Genomic DNA, 19,151 nt, shown 5'->3' on the forward strand with positions numbered 1-19,151 from the left:
TTTTCAAATGGAAAAGAGTTAACGTCTAATCTGCTGAAGATCTCAACTGCTCAGGAGCTTGAAATTGAAATGGTTACAAAATACAAGTATTTACATATTATTATTGATGAAGAAGAAGTTGTCATTTTGATTTTCACATTGAAAATCTTGTTTCCATGCTGAAACATAAATTAGGATTCTTTTTTAGGAATAAATCCTGTTCCTCCCTCCAGGCCAGGAAACACTTGATTTTGGCAACTTTTTTCCCCCCCTTTATTAGATTACGGCTCGTTAACTTGACCGGTGCCTACAGATGTCACTATCACTGTGCTTCACCTTTTATTACTGTCTGTGGTAGCGTGGTGCACCACTGTACTCTGTGTACTGTATGCACATACATGTGTAAAAACCTAAATGAATATGGCGTGCGCTCGCACCATATTCAGAGTCAGAACTGAATTAGGCAAAAAATGCTTTTAAAGATTTGCTGCCGCTTCTTCCTGGAATAGTGTACAGAATGGCCTGAAATTGTCTCAACTCATCACTGCGGAAGAATTCCAATCAATTTTAAAGGATTGTTTAAATAATATTGTTGGTCAATGTGATTGCTCCTCAATTTTCACTGAAATCACTTTAGAAAATGTGTACCTGTTTATGCATCATACCTGGATTCTCGTCCTTGACCTTGTATTGCATTTGAACTGGATGTTGTGTTCACTAGATGTATTTGTCTGTTTGTATTATCTGTGTTTATTGCTGTAACAATGTTTATGCCGCTCCCTTGGGCCGCGTCACTCTGGAAAAAGATTTTAATCTCAATGAGACTTTTTACCTGGTTAAATAAAGGAGATATGTATATATATATATACGAATATGATATTTGATAAATTAAAAAGACACCTGAACACAAATTAAACCACAGAGTGAGTTTTCATTTCGACATCTTTTCTTCTAATTCTATGTATGAACAGCGGGCTGTGCTTCGGGCCGTTCCCTCTCCCTCCACTGGGGGCGCACCACCCGGCCCACCGACCGCTCAAAAAGTCCCCGTATGTTATGGTGGCTAGCTCCTTTAGCACCGGGCTAGCCTTGTGACGCTGCCTCATCCCGCCGGACGTTCTGCCGCATCGGGGACTTTCGATCCGCCGAACCCCCAATGTAACCCAGCACGCGTTTCAAACACCAGCCGCCGTCGAATAAGTATTTATGATGATAGAAGGGTAACAAGTCGCCATTTAAATATCCGTCTTATCGTAGAATTGGGACGCGGTTTTCGCGGGGCTAACAATACGGCGAGCTAAGGCTAACGGAAAAGAGGCTAACCAGCTAGCTCAGTTTAGCTTAGCTTAGCAGGCGACCGCCGCCATGGACGACAAGTGTTTCACTAAAGAGCTGGACCAGTGGATCGAGCAGCTTAACGAGTGCAAGCAGCTGACGGAGAACCAGGTCCGGACGCTGTGTGAGAAGGTGAGACCCCGGTCCCGTGTGCGCGTCATGTTTTTATCATTTGGATGAATTATGTCGCGGCCTAGATTGCGAAATGGGCCGTGACTAATTCCTGGGAGCGGCGACGAGGAGGCCGCTGCCCCAGATTCAGCGAATATGTGCCGGTAACTTGGTGTTGTTTTCGACCAGAAGTACGCCTCAAATTATGTGAATAAAGTCGATATAACGAAAAAGAACACTTTAAGAGCTTTGGGAGGTGTCGCATTTGGCGGTTTTCTGTTTTCGTTTGCAACCAGTCGGTATTATCCAGGAAATAGACGGGCCCGCTTTTCTGCGTTTGTGTTAATAGGGTTTGTAATGATCAGTGATCACAACCAGGTTCCGATCGGATCAGTTCAACCGAATCGAAATGGGTCTGCCGATATCGATCAACCACGACCCCGCGTTGCCCAACGACAAACCGGTTCGGCGGCTTCGGGGACAACCACCGTGAAATAGCTTTTAATCAGCTGAACTCCACACGTTAGAGTTTGAACCCGAGGCTCGAACACGTCCCGCCCGGTGCTGTGGCTCGGACAGGGCGGGCGGTGGGACGTGAAGCCTCGGCCCTCTCCTCGTCGTGTTGTCTCAGCTGTTGATGAGCAGATCCCTGAACTTGGACCTGTGTCCTGCTCCTCCTGGATGCAGCACCGACAGAACACAAAGCGCTATGGTCCATGTCCAGCTCCCCTGGTAGTGGAGCTTACAGCACGATTGTATCGTCAAACTGAGCACATGACAGCACTGATCATCGATATTATCAATAGGTGTGGCGTGTGGGGCACCAGATGCTCATAGTTATTGATCTGAATTCAGAAAATATTAGATGGAAGTTAATAATAATCTGACCGATGGAACTGGGTTGAAACACAGGGCAGATACAACTCACTTAATAAAACGAAACAGCGTTTGGAAAAGATGGAGGATGTAAATATGAAATCACACAGTGTCTTTCCACTTTGATGCATCCCAGCGATTATTGCCTGTAAATAAGCTTTATCTCGACCTGCTTAACCCTTTTGTACGTGTGTTCCCCAGGCTAAGGAGATTCTCACCAAGGAGTCGAACGTTCAGGAGGTGAGACGTCCCATAATGCACTGCAATGGGGTGGGGTCAACAGGGGTGACCTAAATACAGCATAGGATGTTGTTGGTTGGCACTGGGAACAAATATGCCACTAATAATGAGCTTATTTGGGTATTCCTACATCACAGTTAGTCAGTTACTGAAAAATAATAAACACAGGGTCTTCAAAAGTAATTGACTGTTACATTTATTATGACATGTCAGTATTTGTGAAAATGTCGTTATTTTTATGGAATGTGGTACCGGTCTGAAAACGGTCCCTGTGGCACTCGGGCTGGTGCGTGCAGCGGTTGTAACGTGCGTCTGTTTGCGTCTCAGGTGCGATGCCCTGTGACGGTGTGTGGCGACGTGCACGGTCAGTTCCACGACCTGATGGAGCTGTTCAAGATCGGGGGGAAGTCGCCCGACACCAACTACCTGTTCATGGGTGACTACGTTGACAGAGGCTACTACTCTGTGGAGACGGTCACGCTGCTCGTCACACTAAAGGTAACCTGCCGCTTCTCACTAAGGAATTATCATATTACATTTCTGTATCAGACTGAATTTTCTACAGAGATATTTTTATAATCCATGTCAGATGGAAGTAATTCTGATGTGTAAAATGTTTAAATACGCTAATCATATCGGGGTCTCATCAATATCAAATGTAATCGATATTGAATCATGATCCGTTGTATGGAGATGAAACAGTGAGATCCTTCCAGCGGCAACCCCGTGCGCAGCGCTGAGAATAATTCTGAAGTTGTGTTTGTGCCACTTGTCACATGGTTTGATGTTTTCTTGTACTGCAGTTTGACTGTGGGGAGGTGGTTGTGTTTTTGTGACGCTTCGTTGGTGTTTTCAGGTGCGTTTCCAGGAGAGAATCACCATCTTGCGAGGGAACCACGAATCGCGACAGATCACGCAGGTCTATGGATTCTATGACGAGTGTCTCAGGAAGTACGGGAACGCCAACGTGTGGAAGTACTTCACAGACCTGTTCGACTACCTGCCGCTCACCGCCCTCGTAGACGGACAGGTAGGGAGGGAGAGGAAGGAGGGGGCGGTGAGGGAGGGGGGTCTCCAGCAGGTGAATTTTAAAGGTGGGAGCATATTTTAAAAGATATAAGAACTACCAGAGAACATGTCCCAGAACACGGTGTCAGAATGCTCAACAACTGTTTACTTCTTTATATATCATGCTTTGCCACTAGGGGGCGCACAGTGCGTTCTATGGCACCTACTTCCAGCGCGAGTTACCGGGAATAGAAAAGAAAACAAAAAAGCTGGCGGCAGTGAAAGGGAGTGACTTGGTTTATGTAAAGATGAGAAACATTAAAACAAAAAGGAGGTTGAAGTCTGTCCCGTGGGGGAGGGGGGGTGCTTAGAGCGAGTAAAGACAAAGTTCACCTTGGGGGCTTGCACCCAAAACACAGAACCCAAATTACAGTGTCGTCATTTTCCTCTCTTGTTCTGAACACGTCTTTTTGGTCAAAAAGTTGTACTTTTTAAGTATGCCCCCGCCTTTTAATGTTCATCTCTCTATGAAACATTTGATAACCTCCACACCAAACTGCAGAACTTCAAGGGGGGTGGAAAAACCTGCATGTTTTCAGCTGCTAGCACTTTAGAAACACCAAATATTGAGTAAACCGACATCCTGATAAGTGTATTGAATTGAAGAGACGGACAGAGAGACACTTGTAGCTCCGCCTTAACTTCCTGTCTCTATCTCCAGATCTTCTGTCTTCATGGAGGTTTGTCTCCGTCCATCGACACTCTGGATCACATACGAGCTCTGGATCGTCTGCAGGAGGTTCCACACGAGGTAGGACATACTGTACAGCAGTCAGCTGGTGTCAGCTGCTCACCCCCAGGCTCTTTGTCTCCAGCTCGACTTGTCGTCTACATGAACAAGAATCAGAATTTCAGTTCTGGGACTTGAAAGTGAATTTGAAGCAACACTATATACAATTAAAAAATAACAGTGTAAAGTCGGGTTGATGGTTCACTGACGTGCGTGTGTTACAAAACATAGCCGTGTCGGTCCTCGTGTTCATTGCGCTGCAGGATTTGTTTCCCTCGGATCACCCACACGAGCCGATCTGCCAGGCTGAGCACATCTGGTACCTATATCGTTAGCAGGGGCACTGAATATTTGAGTTTCATTTGCTGTACTATGGATATTTCAGTAGCAGCTGCTTCCTGTCTCTCTCTTCTCTCTGACAGCGAGTCACAGCCGCTGCAGCGCCCACAGCCTCCTCTCACCACTGTCTCGTTCATTTGTTGTGGTGTCAGAGGAAACAGCAGGAGGGCACTTTGGAAATACTTCACAATGGAGGCAAAACGTAAACCTAACTCAGAATTTGGGTGGAGTTAGATTTTTCTCGTCCAAGCAGCGCTGCACCGTGTGTGCATTCCTGTGGAGTTTTCACTGTCTTTTATTATCTATTATAGATCTATATATTTGTGTGTTTCATAACTTGTATGAAACGCATTTTAAACACACCACGGTTCCTTCTGGTCTTGAGTCAATAAGGGAACGGAGCGCAGCGTCGTGGGCGTTCTGATGCGTTCTGGTCACAAACCCACTGCTTGATGCCCCTTCACGGTTTAAATAACAAAACAAAAACTCTGGCCCCGCTGTGCTGACAGTGGGGACGAAACTGGATGTTTTTGTGTAAATACTAAACTTGTAAATAATAAATCCTGCACTTCTGGAACGGGGAAACCAGACGCTGTTTATATATATTTATTCATTTTTATCGTTTAATTTATTTTTCATTCATAAGTTGTTTTTTATAAAGCTTAGTTCTTTGATTACTTGTAGATATTTATTTAGTTAATACATTATTTTATTTTAAATAAGTGCACTGCAGAGACAATGGAGACAATAACATTCGTGTTAAATAAATGTTTATTTAACTTCAGCAATCTTGTCTCATTTGTTATTAAGTTGTATTTTATCAGATGCAAAAAAAAAAACGAAACAACTCCGCATTATATACTGGTCGTGGGCCGCCCTGTTATCTAAATGTCTGTCATTATTAAAGTCATATCGGTCGACCACTGCTACAATCCGAGGTTCAAATTTGTCCAGTAAAATAAATTGTTTTTGGACACGTGACCGAGTTTTACGACACTGAGCTGCCAAACAGGAATGGTTTGATAGTTCTGCGATAATCAGTTAGATTCATAAACCCTGCTTCTTCATGTGGAATGTGCTGCTCAGATTCCAAACATTACAGCAAACTTGTTAAATATGAATATTCATCACATTGTTCATTTGAATGTTGAAGACCATGTTTGTCATTAAAATTAAATACCTAAACCTTTTTCCAGTCATTTACACAAACTGTGTGCATGGATTGGGTCGTGAATTATTTTGTTTTTAAACATAATTTTTCATATTTTTCTGCTTTTTGTTGCCACGCGCTTCATGAAGTCATGAAAATAGACCAAAGTTTCCCCAAGACTTCTCTCTCTGGACACAGTGATATGTAGTGGAGCTGTTAAAATGTCTTTTCCTCTGATGCTGAACTAAAGTCAATGTCATCCACATCATCAGGTCAATGATCTGTTTTTCTGTTGATATCAAACGTTGAAGTTCTGTTCCCTGGTTGAGATGAGTCCACGGTGTTGTCACATGATCAGTAGTTATTTTTATTCATAGTTATTTATTAAATCCAACTTGTCAACGTCACTGTGCGTGCGCAGGGTCCCATGTGCGACCTGCTCTGGTCGGACCCTGACGACCGTGGAGGCTGGGGCATCTCCCCCCGCGGAGCCGGCTACACCTTCGGCCAGGACATCTCCGAGACCTTCAACCACGCCAACGGCCTCACCCTGGTGTCTCGAGCCCACCAGCTGGTCATGGAGGTACGGCCCGTCTGGCTCGCAGCCGCTGCACATGTTGAATTTGAAATGTGTCGTACGTGTAACGCATGTGATTGAAATCCAGACCAGAGAATCGGCCTGAACTGATCTCAGATCAGACCTGAGTTGATGCCGTTCAGTGACACGACCTCACCCCCCGCAGGGTTACAACTGGGGCCACGATAAGAACGTGGTGACCATCTTCAGTGCTCCCAACTACTGCTATCGCTGTGGAAACCAGGCGGCCATCATGGAACTGGACGACACCCTCAAATACTCTTTGTAAGTAGAAACCACTCACAAACCGGAGCTTTAAATACAAGTTTTGGGAATGGTGAACCGGGCCTCCGATTGGTGGAAACCAGCGGTTGCCATGGTAATCTGCATCCCATTGAGCGCTTATTGTAACTTATCCCCCCCCAGCCTGCAGTTTGACCCCGCCCCTCGCCGTGGAGAGCCCCATGTGACCAGACGCACTCCTGACTACTTCCTGTGAATGTCCAAAGCCATCCCTGTCATCATCCACAAAGCTCCGCCCCTATAGATAAAAAACTAAAGTAAACTTCACCAGGGAGTGAATAGAGCCCTGTGATTGGCTGAATGGATGGTGTGTGGGCGGAGCTAAGCCCCCCCCCCCCTCGCTGTCATAACGCTGTGCTTCTGACAAACCACGTCACTCACAATCAGCTGATAAAACCAGTCTCATTTTGTTTTACATGTTAGAAAATGTTGAAATTCACCGTGGACCAAACGTGCCATATTCTAGTCCTTAACATTTACGACGCAAGGTTTATCTTTTTTTTTTTTTTTTTTTCATTTTATTTTTTGTTTTTAGACCAGAAATATAACCCTACCGACCTGACACCCCACACACATCTCCATGTGCTTTACCATTGCAAGATGATAAAAGAAAAAAATCTTCAAAAAAAATCCTTTAAAAAATGATTGCTTAAAGTAGTACAGCTGTCAGGGCAGCCGCTGGTCATCTCAGCAAGTATATTACTGTAATTTGAATAAAGACAAAGGAATAAACACGAACTGTTGACGAACCACCCGACTCTGCGTGCTCTCTCAGGGAATGTGCGAGAAATGCTTTGTACTGACTGATCATGGAAACGGTTTGATAAATAATATGGACTGCCTTATGATTTATGTAAATAAGCAGACTGTATTCATTTATTAAATAAAGCTGCAGGCAGCAATGCACGGGGTGCGTCGCAGCAATTGCACAAATGTGAAAGCCAAAAAACGGAAACGATCAGAATCATCTTTGCCAACTAAGTTTACACGTACAACGAATGTCTTGGTACTCGATGCATCCATGAAATGTAAAACAATGAGTAAAATATAAGAATATGTAAAATAAAGCTGTGCAGTGTGCAGGAATGTGCACATGTTCAATATAAAGTCTTACAGTATGTGCAATGTTGACGGATAATAGTCCAGAACGTCAAGACATAACTAAGGTACTACTACCACTACAACATGACCTGGGAACTCCGTTAACTTCAAATGTGTTGCCTTTCTTGCAATCATTTGAAACAGCATCACTTCCCACCGACAAATTAGTTTTCCGAGTTCCCATGGTACACAGCATACTTTGTGCTGTCTCATCTCGACCCAATACAAACTTGGAGCGCTTTCTTAACTGCTGATTGTGTGGGAAAGAGCACACTTCTGTAAACAGACTTTTGAGCTGTGCCACAGATCTGCACAGAACAACCAATGGAGTTTAGAGCACAGCGCGCACTGTGTCCTATGTGAAGCTCCTTCAGAGTCATACTCTGCACAAACGTTTTTACACCATATGTGATGATGTCACAAAGCGCTCTGCTCCATCACTTCAGGCCCCTTCACTCTGTTGCTCTGGCTCCTTCCTTCAGAAAAAAACCCCTTTACTAATGCCTCCTTACAGATATGGTCCGCGGTTCAAACTTGAAACACAGTGTGTGGGGACTGCCCCCAATATAATTGTCATTCATTTGTGTCGGTGGGTTTGACGGTTTCGAGCACCAGACTCTTTCAACTGGAGAATGGCCGCCAGGCTGGACCTGGAACTTTAACCGGGGCAGTCAATACCAAGAAATGTGAAAGAGGGTTTGATGTTGTCATGTATTGGACATATTTGGCAATTTTATCAGAGTTCATAAATCTAAATTAAATAAAACTTATAGTTTTGTTTTTTTAACAACATCAATATCAGAATCAGTTTTATTAGTTTTATGTATTTAATATGAACTTGTTCTGGTGAGCTTGACTTTTATTATGTAAAATTACTTTTCTATTCCTAAATGACAAATTAAGAAGCCAGACAATTTGGATAACTATTGCAGGTATAGACTTCGTAAATCTGTAGGACTGATGTAGTAAAACTATATTATAACATATACTGAAAACTACATTGTTTACTTCCCCATACCAATTATCATTACCAACCTATCATTTCCTAATGTGATTTTCAGTAAAGCATGTTCATCTTTCGAAAGAAAAACAAAACATTACACTTAATAGCAAATCATATGACACATGAGAACCATTAATAACACATTTATCACAAAAGTAAATGAGTACAATTCAATCAAAATGTTTGTGCTGTACAAATAGTCCAGTGTTTTCAGAAATACTATGATTAAATAATCATAATAATAATGACAACATAAATATGATACATTTTGTGAAAGATTTGCTTATCAACTGACCAGAACACGACGCGCACGTCAGCTCAGAAACCAAAACACGAGGACGTCGCCATTTTATTTGTTTACCTTTTCATTCCCACGCTGGAGGACGCGGAAGTGTGCGGCAGTGCGCCTGCGCGGACCGTGCGCTCGCTTCTTACGTCACGTAGGCTTGCGCGGTCACGTGACAGCCGAGGAACGCGTTTGGAAGTGACGCAGCCGCCCACGTTCTGGGTTCGATCTCATCGTTTTATCATCCATAATAATATGATCAAAAACAATATTATCGTTTTCAAGGGGATCGACACCAAACGAGCAGCTTGTGAGGATCGAGCCCCTTCGCCCTCGCTCTAAGCATCGCGAGATTTCACGGGACTTCGCCGAACGGCCCCAGAGCCGCGCCAACCCACGTTAGCTCGCTAGCTCGTTAGCATGTCTCTCCTGAGTGACGGGCTCATTTTGGAATAAATCCCCGTGTAAAGGTTTGTGTTATTGTAGACGCCGATCATTCACCTCACACATTTACTCGGTTAATAAATTGTCAAGGTGGATTATGAGCATTAGCGCGCAAACGTGCGGTTATTTCCCACTCGGCTAGCTACCGTTAGCATTTGGTTCGTGTATAATGCTGCGTTCAAGTCCCACGGGAGAGGTGGGAATTACCTGCTTCAGTCTTGTTGTTTACTTCAACTGTCAAATAATTTAACTGGTGGAGTAAGACAAGAGTAACGTGCAGCTACTAAAATATATCCTAGTGTAATAATTTTAAATATAAAACATGCAATTGATTTATAAAACTAAAATATCCTAATAAAGATAGTAGTGCTCTCTACCTTGCACAAAGTGTAATTTCATCATAGTAATGAATTATTTTGTATTTGATTTCATTTTCTGCTGAAGTCCTCATTCGCGCATCGTGCCCTGCCCTGTCTGAATGTATGTTATTATGTTTGTGTTTGTGTTTATGTTATTATGTTGTATTTAAACAGACTAAAGTGGAATATTCTGAGAAAAATAAATGGCTGTTCTACCTTCAAGATGGCACCCGGGTAAGAAGGTCTCAGTATTTTTCCAGTTAAGAGTTAAACTTTATTTTATCAGACTGCGTACACCACACTATTGATCATCATTACCGATACAGGTAGTTTTCCACATTTAGAAACGTGTTTGATTTAATATTTATTATGAAACTATACTTAATTCATGTGTAATTATGTTCATTGAGTACAAATCTGCTCATTTGTTTTGCCTCAATTTAAGACCAGGTGTGTTAGAGAAAACTTCTGTTTCACTAATAAGAATTTAATCATACAGACTATATTTATAAATATACATAATGAATTATTTATTTAAATATTATTTACTAACTGTTGATATTTTGCTTTTTGTCCTGTTTCATTGCAGGCAGTCAGCAAGTGACAGAGAGAAAGCTTTAGCGAAGGCTAGATTGTCAAAATTCAGAGAAAAAGTTTACACCAACCCAGAACTGCTGGAAGAATACAGAAGGAAGGAGAGAGAGAGGTTGGAGAGGTTACAGCAGGACTCATTCATATATATATATATATATATATATATATATATATATATATGGTCTATAGGAAACCTATGCCCTCATACGGTGTTTGTAGGAAGTCATACACACATTCTGTAGGCCATGCAGTCCATAATACAGGAACTCCTCCCTTAACAACCTGTTTAAAGAGCGTTTCAGACGACCACCAGTCTGTATTGTGCGCTGTGTACAATACCAAGCATCTCATCACCCTTTATACACTACATACACTATAAACACTATATATCTACTATATACACCATATATACTACTGTGTGTGTGTGTGTGTGTGTGTGTGTGTATATGTATGTGTGTGTGTGTGTATATATATATATATATATATATATATATATATATATATATATATATTATATATATATATATACACACACATACTATATACACCATATATACTATATACACTATACAGTGTATACTATATATAGCAGCCACGCCCCCTTACCATGAAATAACACTGGTCCTCGTTTATGGACTAATTAGCTTAACGACCTGGTCGTTGGAACAGAACTCGGTAGTTGAGTGAGTAGTACCTGTACAGGATAACATTGAGATTCTTCCCATGTTTTGAGACACATTTCATGTCATGCCTCCTTTCCATTTCTAGATATCAAAAACGAAAGCAAAATGGTCAAATCAAAACTCAAGATCTGACAAAGAAGCAACATGAAAAGAAGAAAAAACAATGGCGGGAAAACTCAAAAAGGTATTACAGAAGAAAGAAACAGGTAAAAGGAGACATGCCATCATCAATCGAGGAAGATGATCCACTTCAACATATTCAAGAAGCAAATCAGAATCACCTTTATCGCCAAGTAAGTGGACACGTACAAGGAGTTTGTCTTTGTGTCGGTGCAGTAGCAAGAAACATACATTTCAAATAGAACGATAAGGTTTGTGTCTTTTGAAGAATGGTGAGAGTCGTCATGGTGGTGGGGGGCGGCGCAGTTGTTGAGAGGCCCAGTTCCCCGCTGTGGTGGGGGAGGTGGAGCAGGTGGAAGCTGTTGCGGGGCGTGGTGTCAGGGCTGGTGGGCGTGGTTCGTGGACCGGGCTCTTGGTTTGCAGTTTGAGCTGCGTGAGCTCCTTCCAGGCACCAGCAGAGTCGTCGTAGCTTCTCAGACCTCTTTTTTACACCTGCGTACATCTGGCTTTTGTCTTTAGTGGGAAAGGTTACAATCTGCATTAATTCTCGGGACAAGTGACTCTGCAGCAGGCGTGTCACAATTACAGTTTGAAATCTGAAAAAATCGAATCGTGCTCCTCCCGTGCTCGGGCGCTGCCGGTGCGGGCGTGGATACTCCATGATGCTTTTTTTCCCAATCACACTGGCAGCATGACACGCCCCTTTTCATGGCACACCAGATAAAAAAAAAAAAAGAAAGGTCTACTCGTCTACTGGCAATGGGAATGGAGTCAACCGCCAATTTTAGCAGGTTTACCTGCGTTTAAAAACACCTGCATATACACACCAACTTAGGTGTGAAGATGGTTTCAGGTCCAGTTGTTGAGCTTCTTTCACTGCCTCGCTCCACCTCTACCCAGCCTCTTTAAAGCTGTCTCTGTCCCCACTCCTGAACACCTCTTCCTTCTCCAACCTCAGCCGCCTGACTTTGGCTGTGAACCAGCGTTTGTCATTGTTGAAATATGAAGAAGTTATTGGAAATATTCAAGACGACGCAGCCGCCCCAAGAGAACGGAACAGCAGGTAGATCAGCTGCTGTTTACTGGTTTTCTACCAGTAGATTATCCTGCTCCTACCACAGCTACCTTGATATTTGTTGATATTTGTTGATATTTTAGCTGTGCGCAAATTCTACACATCTGAACTGCAAAATTAAATTAAACTTGAATCCCTGATTGTGCCAATATTATCTCATTTATTTTCGACAGTTAAATTTTATGTTTGTAACCGTACCTCAGTCTTGCCCTAACCCGGTACTTTCAGTATTATCAATACTGAAATCATCAACCTCATTTTTGAAATCAGTGTATCATTACCACAACAGGTGTTTATTTAATATGATGGAAAAATAGTAGCTTGATTTTAAATGCATGTGCAGAATCTATTCGTTATTTTCTTTCAGGTTTGCCACATCATTTTGAAACATGTCTGCTTTCAATGAAATATCAAAAATATTCGCTGGTAGATTGAGGTTATTAGGTTAAAGATTTCATGTTTAGAATATTTGAAACCAACATTTTGTGAGAATCACCCAACAAAGTCAAAAGCCTCCATTTGCTGATCTTCATCCTTTCTTTACTCCGTCAGGTCTCGTCCTGCGGAGCAGACTCTGAGCAGCTCTCCATGGACAGGGTGGTTCTCCATCACCAGCCGCCGCCCACTGGGCAGCTCAGAGCTCTGCTGAGGCAGACGGAGCGGGTCCTGGAGACCTTCCCCACCCGGGTTCCACCAGCCTTCAGCCCCTGGTTCCCCTCCTCCAGGGACCGCTGGCTCCCCATCCGACCCTCCAGACCAGCCCCGATGCTCAGCCCAGGTAAGGGGGCTGTTACAGGGGGTGTACCGGTGTACCGTCTCCATGAGACCGTCATCGGATTATGGAGGATGGAGATCTGTGGTGGTGGAGGAGCTCAGGTGGAGCTTCACCATTTAACACAGTGTGTGTTGTATCATCTTACAGTGTCTTGTCTGTTCAAAATGTCTAACCATGCAGTGGAGCTTCATCGCAGTGAACTGTGCTGTCTTTCTTCAGAACATATCCAAACTCTTTGAATAACGCTGTTGTTGTGGCATCACAGCTGTCCATCACCGGCTCCAGGAGGAAAGCCACGCTCTGCAGGCCTCTGCACACAGAGACGGCAAAACCTCCACCCCCGTCCTCCAGCGATGGACGTCTAACGCAGGATGTGAAGAACCTGCAGAACCTCCTCGGAACCCCAGCAGAGCAGAGGGGACCCAGCGCAGGCCGGTGGGAGTTGGATCCCGGGATGTTAAAGATGGTCGTCCTCACACGCAAACAGAAAGGACTAGACCTCAGGAACCCAAACATGTCCCCCGCTCGGCGGAACCTTCCAGCGACCTTCACCCGGAAAAACCAAACGCTCGAGCAGACGCTCCCTGGCTGTCGCCCGAAAATCCACCCCAGCAACGTCACCATGACAACGTGGAGCAGGAAGCAGAAGGGGAGGTGAGGCCGATGGTTCAGGATCCTCAGTATTAACACAAATCACCATCAAATGAGTAACGACCAGGACCGTGCATCACTGCAACATTTTCAACGCCATACCTTGAATTTGTTCTGGTTCCCATACAGTTTCTGCTTTTTTCACTCCCAATTTCTTTGCTGAACTGAAGTGTTATATTGTGTTATATACATAGTTTATGTCTGTCTTATAATAATAATAAATAAATAAATGGACCTATTTTAATTCTGATTTAGATTGTTACTGTTTTTTCCTTCCTACTCAGTTTTGCAGCCTTCAGAGTTATTTTACCATTTCACTGCACCGTGCTCCATCTTGCTCCTCCAGGTGGCACCGCCCCCCAGGGAGGTCAGGAGGTCGTGGAGTGTCTTGGTCCAGCATGGCGTCAGGCTGCAGCGTCCTCCGTCTCTGTCCAGGCTTCTCCAGAAGCTGGTCTGGAGGCACCGGCTCCACCTCCATCAGAGAGCTCGCTGGGTGATGGGACAGAGCAACTGGGTGTTGCCGGGCGGCTTGGAGCAGGTTGCTAGACAGGAAGCCGCTTTTATTCTGAAAGAGCTTGAGAAGTCCAGGTTCAGAAAGTAGAATTCCGGTTTGCATGTTTTCCCTCTAGCCCTGTGCTGATCCATCTGTGGGACGTCCTGGGTTGATGCTGATTAGTAAATCGACATGGTTGGCTCCAAATCCTGGAGTGCAGTTTTACTTTCTTAGCCAAGTCTTATTTTCAACATGAATATTTTGTTCGATTTTATTCATCTGTAATCATCACAAATGTTGACGCAGAAGGACTCTAATAATTCAGACAAAAGGAGATACACTCAGTGTGCACTTTATTAGGTACACCTGTACAATCCAATGTTATCCAAAACACCAGCTCTGCTGTAGCTATTTTTATCCTCCCTATTGACATACATGAGGGGGACAGAATATAAGAAATACCTCTAAATATAATGCAGCTCAGTACAACACCACCACCACCACCACCACCCATGACCTCCGTGCTAAAACATATCATTGAATTAACACCTCTTCTATGACAGCCTACAAAACTCTGAACATTATAGGCGTCATAAAGCAACATTTATGGCAGAGCTGGTGTATTGGATCACATTGGATTGTACAGGTGAACTTAATAAAGTGCACGCTGAGTATATTTCCTTGAGTCGAATGAGTCCTTTTGCATCAACATTTCTGATGTTATGAAACCAAATCCATGAAAATTCTGAGCTGTGGAGGGAGAAGTACTGGTTAGATTTATTCCACTTGCTAATTGTTTCCCTTTACACTGAATCCTTTTGTCTCTCACCGCTAGGTCTGGCGAGAGCTGCGGCACGTTGGTGGGCGTGGTGCGCTGCCCACGTGCAACGCCACAGTGCACAGGGAGCAGCAGCAGATCTGGGTGTTCTGCGACCTGCTCTACGCTGAGCACGTCGGGAGGAACCTGAAGGAAAAGCTGCAGCTCCACGGTGAGATCAGCCTGACGGTGGGGAGGCTGGGGAGCATCCTGAGCCTCTGACCCCCACAGGATGGGGCCTGACCCCAACAGGAGCAACACTGGAAAAAACATTGGTCATTGGAAATTATTACTTTATAAAATCCATATTTCCTAGGTCCTGTATACACCTGCCATTAAAATGCGACTTGGGTGATCAGATCACAAGTGGACAGCTCTAAGTACTGGTGTGAACTCACCCAAGATGCATTGAGGACACATTGAGATCCACTCGGCTCAGACCACATTCGGAGGTGGTCTGGGCCGTATTGAAGGACCGCCTACTCAACTGACATCCTCTTTGTAAGTGGAAGTACATACTCACTTGCGCGCAAGCAGCATCATATTAAAGTGCGAAAGAAGAAGAAGCCACAACAACAGGCATAATGGATTTGCATGTGGAGAAGTATTCTAATGACAAGTGTAGCAAGTACTACCCTATTTGGTTCCTGGGTGCATTCAATGAGATATCCACAGACATTTGGATACAGCCAGACTGTCTCCTCTGTAATCCCCCTTACAGAGAGATCCCCTGGGGGGTAAAAGCTCTTGTCTTCATCGCCAAATGGTACAGGTGTCAATTGGGACTCACCAGACAAAGACTTGGACCTTCACCCCAGGAGGACTCAACAAAGGTGATGATAACCAAATTACCCTGTTTGTTATTTCAGAGACTGAGCTGGTATGCCCCTTGTACGGTTGCCATTAACGTATATCTCACACGTCCACCGACATCCTTTCCTTCAAACCCGCTGAGGATCTGGTCCGCAGGACACAGTTTTGAGGAAAAACCCCACCAGGATCTTCTCATGTTAAGAAGTCTGAAATAAAATGAAACAATGTCAAATCAGTCAATAATTGAAGTAACATTATTTCTGCAGATGTTTCTATCAAAAATGATCTAACTCCCATCACTGTATGATGCAAAATGACAAAGTTAGAATAATACCATTTAAATGTATTAACTTTCATATGGCCACACTGCCATCTAGTAGTAATCGAATTGCGACTTTTATTTTTATATTATTTTTTTAAGACCCATATTGCGACAAACGCAAGCAATAAATCATTCTATAGTATGACCAACACGACATTGGATACAACATATAAACTGCTCTTTCCTGTCGGCCACACCTACGTGTTATGATGAAATTAGATGAATTGATATGAATAACATATCTTTATTTAACTATTGAATTGTAAAAAGAAAAACCTTCAATCACAGTAGAATATTGATTCATTGATTTAACTTCAAGTCTTCAGATAACTCGCCATTAGTAAGGTTAGAAATTATGTTTGTTAGTAATTAGAAATCGTCTTAACAGTTCATTAGTCACAAATTAGTGTTCCTGGTAGAATGGTTTTGAAGGATGACGGATGTTTGAATCATTGTTTTATTTTATGTTTGTGTGTCTTGAATATTATCACAAGACTGTTTAAACCATTAATTGGTTTGAGCCTCGTAATGTATGAAGTTATGGGGCTTATGCTTAAAGTAAATGACATTCACTAGTTAAAGAATTAGCATCCAGTTTAAAAGAGAACACGCCAAAACCCCACCTCTGGCCAGGGTTCAAAAGAGCACGATGTCCATTGTGTCATCAGGCTGGACCTCACCTGAGCTCAGTAACTCTTATTTTAAGTTTTGATGTCATTTTTGTTTTTGCCAAAGTCTGCGCATGCAATTAAATTTTATTATAAAGTCTGCTTCAGCCATTTAACTGAATAATTGTGTTCTTTCTTTCCTAAACTGTGGGGTTGTTTTTTTTTGGCAATGTTTTGTTATTTCCTTCTTGTTTTCAACCGATCCATGAAAGACAGGCCTAAGTGATTAAAGTGAGTGCAACAAGATTAATTTGATTAGACATTCAGCCACAACCTCAGAAGAACCTCAGAAGAACCCGGGAGCTGTTCCCAGGCAGAGAACAGAGTCAGCTGCTTGCCGGCCGATCCGGCCCCTTCAAAGTGAAATTACCGCACCTCGCGGCAGGCCACAGTCAGAACGTGGTTGGCTCGGTTAACCACCCCGGCAGCAGGACTCGCACACGCCGTAGCCCAAACCACAGGTAGATGAACCGGTAATTCTGTGACTTGACACAACCTTGCCCTTCACACTTTGGGGAAACCAGATGAAACTCTCTGCCTCTAACTTGGTGACCAGTAAGATAAAGGCTTCTAACCTGCTCCATTATACGAGTTGACGTATAATAAATTTCCCTTTCAGAGAAGTTAACTGCCCTTGGCGTTAAGGCTGGTATTGGTACTCAATACATTTTAAGATATCATTACATTACATTACATTTAGTCATTGATCAGACGCTTTTATCCAAAGCCACTTACAATTATTCAAACACCGACGGACGCAGCCATCAGGAGCAATTAGGGGTTAAGTGTCTTGCTCAAGGACACTACAGCATGCTAGCAGGAGGAGCCTGGGATCCAACCAGCAACCTTTAGATGACTAGACGACCAGCTCTACCTCCTGAGATACCATCCCCACGACCAAAATATCGACCAAAATAACCAAATATAATACATATAAGTAGTATGAAAACTTCTCCAGCCAAACAATGCCTGCATTCAATCCTTTTTGTACCAGATCGAGAAAAAAAAAGACTATGGTTTCGCTCGCAGACAAGCGCTGCAAGCGTTTTTCTATTTAATGCAATGTGTGGTTGGGTGGCTTGTAGCTGCTGCAGTAGTGAGCCAATCACCGCAAGGGTTTTTGATTTAATGCGGCATGTGATTGGCTCACTACTGCAGCAGCAGCGACAACAGTACAATTTTTCAAGTCTATTAAAACAACAGTCAGGTTCCATATGAACAGTGAAAGGCTTTCCTCGCTGTATTCATTCCTCCTGTACAGGCTGTTTGTTTAAAATGACACCGCCCAAATACTTTGTTGTACAGTTTTGTACAGATATTGAATTAATATTTCAATCATTTGAACACTTTCAAAATGTATTAGTGTAAAAATCATTTGGATGGGCAGGAGTGGTGGCAATTTACACAACTGAATGTTTCCATTCGCATGGTGGGTGTAGTAGAAAAAAAAGGTATGGAATGAAGTACTATATTGGTATCGATATCACTTAAATGCTTCTGGTACGATTTTTTTTTTTTAAATACCCAGCCCTACTTAACGTGTCTTGCTTTCATTATTTTGATTAAATATACACAACAACCTACCTCACTATTATCCCTGAGTTAAAGTTTTGTCACCATTTTGAAATCCTGTATTCATTTATTTATCATTTATTTTATCATTATTTTGTTTATCATATATTTTACTATTATTTCACTCTTTTGATCATTTAAATATGACAAAATAAATTTAAATAAAGAAAGTTGTTTTCTGTAAAAATTCAAGACAGAGGTCAATGTATCAAAAATGAACTCCAATCCTCATGAGACTGATCATTTATAGTAAATTTGGTTTATTTCCTTTCTTCCTAAATTGGAAGTGGTGCCCGTTTTTAAAAGTCATTTAATACGATCATTTAATAGTTAATAAACAATATAACGCTACATAAATTTATACCTGTATTAAGTGAGTGCATTTTAATTTCTAAAGTACATACAGGTACTACTCACTTAACGACCGAGTTCTGTTCCTACGACCAGGTCGTTAAGCTAATTGGTCGATAAGCGATGACCAGTCTTATTGCACGGTAAGGGGGCCTCGTGGGCGTGGCTGCTATATATAGTATATATTATACACTATATATAGCAGCCACGCCCACGAGGTCAATCGCGGAGGTAGTGCGGGTGGATTGCGTGCCAATCAAAGAATTCTTTTTAGATGTTAGCCTCATCATCTATCCTCCATTTGGACATTTGCCAC

General features: G+C 42.8%; 2 protein-coding genes across 4 annotated transcripts; both read left to right on the plus strand.

Annotated features, from left to right (window-relative positions):
• The first annotated feature begins 1,063 nt into the window (after nt 1–1,063).
• On the plus strand, nt 1,064–7,458 carry LOC307233187 (serine/threonine-protein phosphatase 2A catalytic subunit beta isoform-like). The gene is made up of 8 exons (XM_080004426.1): nt 1,064–1,446; nt 2,503–2,541; nt 2,869–3,039; nt 3,398–3,571; nt 4,271–4,360; nt 6,250–6,411; nt 6,572–6,690; nt 6,832–7,458. Exons 1-8 carry the CDS (start codon nt 1,345–1,347, stop codon nt 6,902–6,904), a joined length of 930 nt encoding a protein of 309 aa, XP_079860552.1. The 5' UTR covers nt 1,064–1,344; the 3' UTR covers nt 6,905–7,458.
• Nucleotides 7,459–9,316: 1,858 nt separating this feature from the next.
• On the plus strand, nt 9,317–16,979 carry shld3 (shieldin complex subunit 3). 3 transcript variants are annotated; one of them, XM_080004422.1, is made up of 9 exons: nt 9,317–9,568; nt 10,076–10,135; nt 10,491–10,607; nt 11,264–11,471; nt 12,257–12,361; nt 12,926–13,151; nt 13,414–13,802; nt 14,146–14,337; nt 15,128–16,979. In XM_080004422.1, the coding sequence occupies exons 6-9, from the start codon at nt 12,962–12,964 to the stop codon at nt 15,329–15,331; spliced, it is 975 nt and encodes a 324-aa protein (XP_079860548.1). In that variant the 5' UTR covers nt 9,317–9,568; nt 10,076–10,135; nt 10,491–10,607; nt 11,264–11,471; nt 12,257–12,361; nt 12,926–12,961; the 3' UTR covers nt 15,332–16,979. The 3 variants fall into 3 exon arrangements, with proteins under 3 accessions (XP_079860548.1, XP_079860549.1, XP_079860550.1); XM_080004423.1 differs by lacking the exon at nt 10,491–10,607; XM_080004424.1 differs by lacking the exons at nt 9,317–9,568; nt 10,076–10,135; nt 10,491–10,607 and adding an exon at nt 11,114–11,178.
• Nucleotides 16,980–19,151: the final 2,172 nt, after the last annotated feature.

This window comes from Zeus faber, assembly GCF_960531495.2.
Source record: "Zeus faber genome assembly, chromosome: 7".
Lineage (NCBI taxonomy): Eukaryota > Metazoa > Chordata > Actinopteri > Zeiformes > Zeidae > Zeus > Zeus faber.

Excerpts from the sequence above, each read along its gene's own strand:
- LOC307233187 (XM_080004426.1), top strand. The coding sequence starts at position 1,345 with ATGGACGACAAGTGTTTCACTAAAGAGCTGGACCAGTGGATCGAGCAG. Across the intron at positions 2,542-2,868 it reads AGGAGTCGAACGTTCAGGAG|GTGCGATGCCCTGTGACGGT; the intron begins GTGAGACGTCCC and ends TTTGCGTCTCAG. Across the intron at positions 4,361-6,249 it reads TGCAGGAGGTTCCACACGAG|GGTCCCATGTGCGACCTGCT; the intron begins GTAGGACATACT and ends GTGCGTGCGCAG.
- shld3 (XM_080004422.1), top strand. The coding sequence starts at position 12,962 with ATGGACAGGGTGGTTCTCCATCACCAGCCGCCGCCCACTGGGCAGCTC. Across the intron at positions 13,803-14,145 it reads AGCAGGAAGCAGAAGGGGAG|GTGGCACCGCCCCCCAGGGA; the intron begins GTGAGGCCGATG and ends TTGCTCCTCCAG. Across the intron at positions 14,338-15,127 it reads TGCCGGGCGGCTTGGAGCAG|GTCTGGCGAGAGCTGCGGCA; the intron begins GTTGCTAGACAG and ends TCTCACCGCTAG.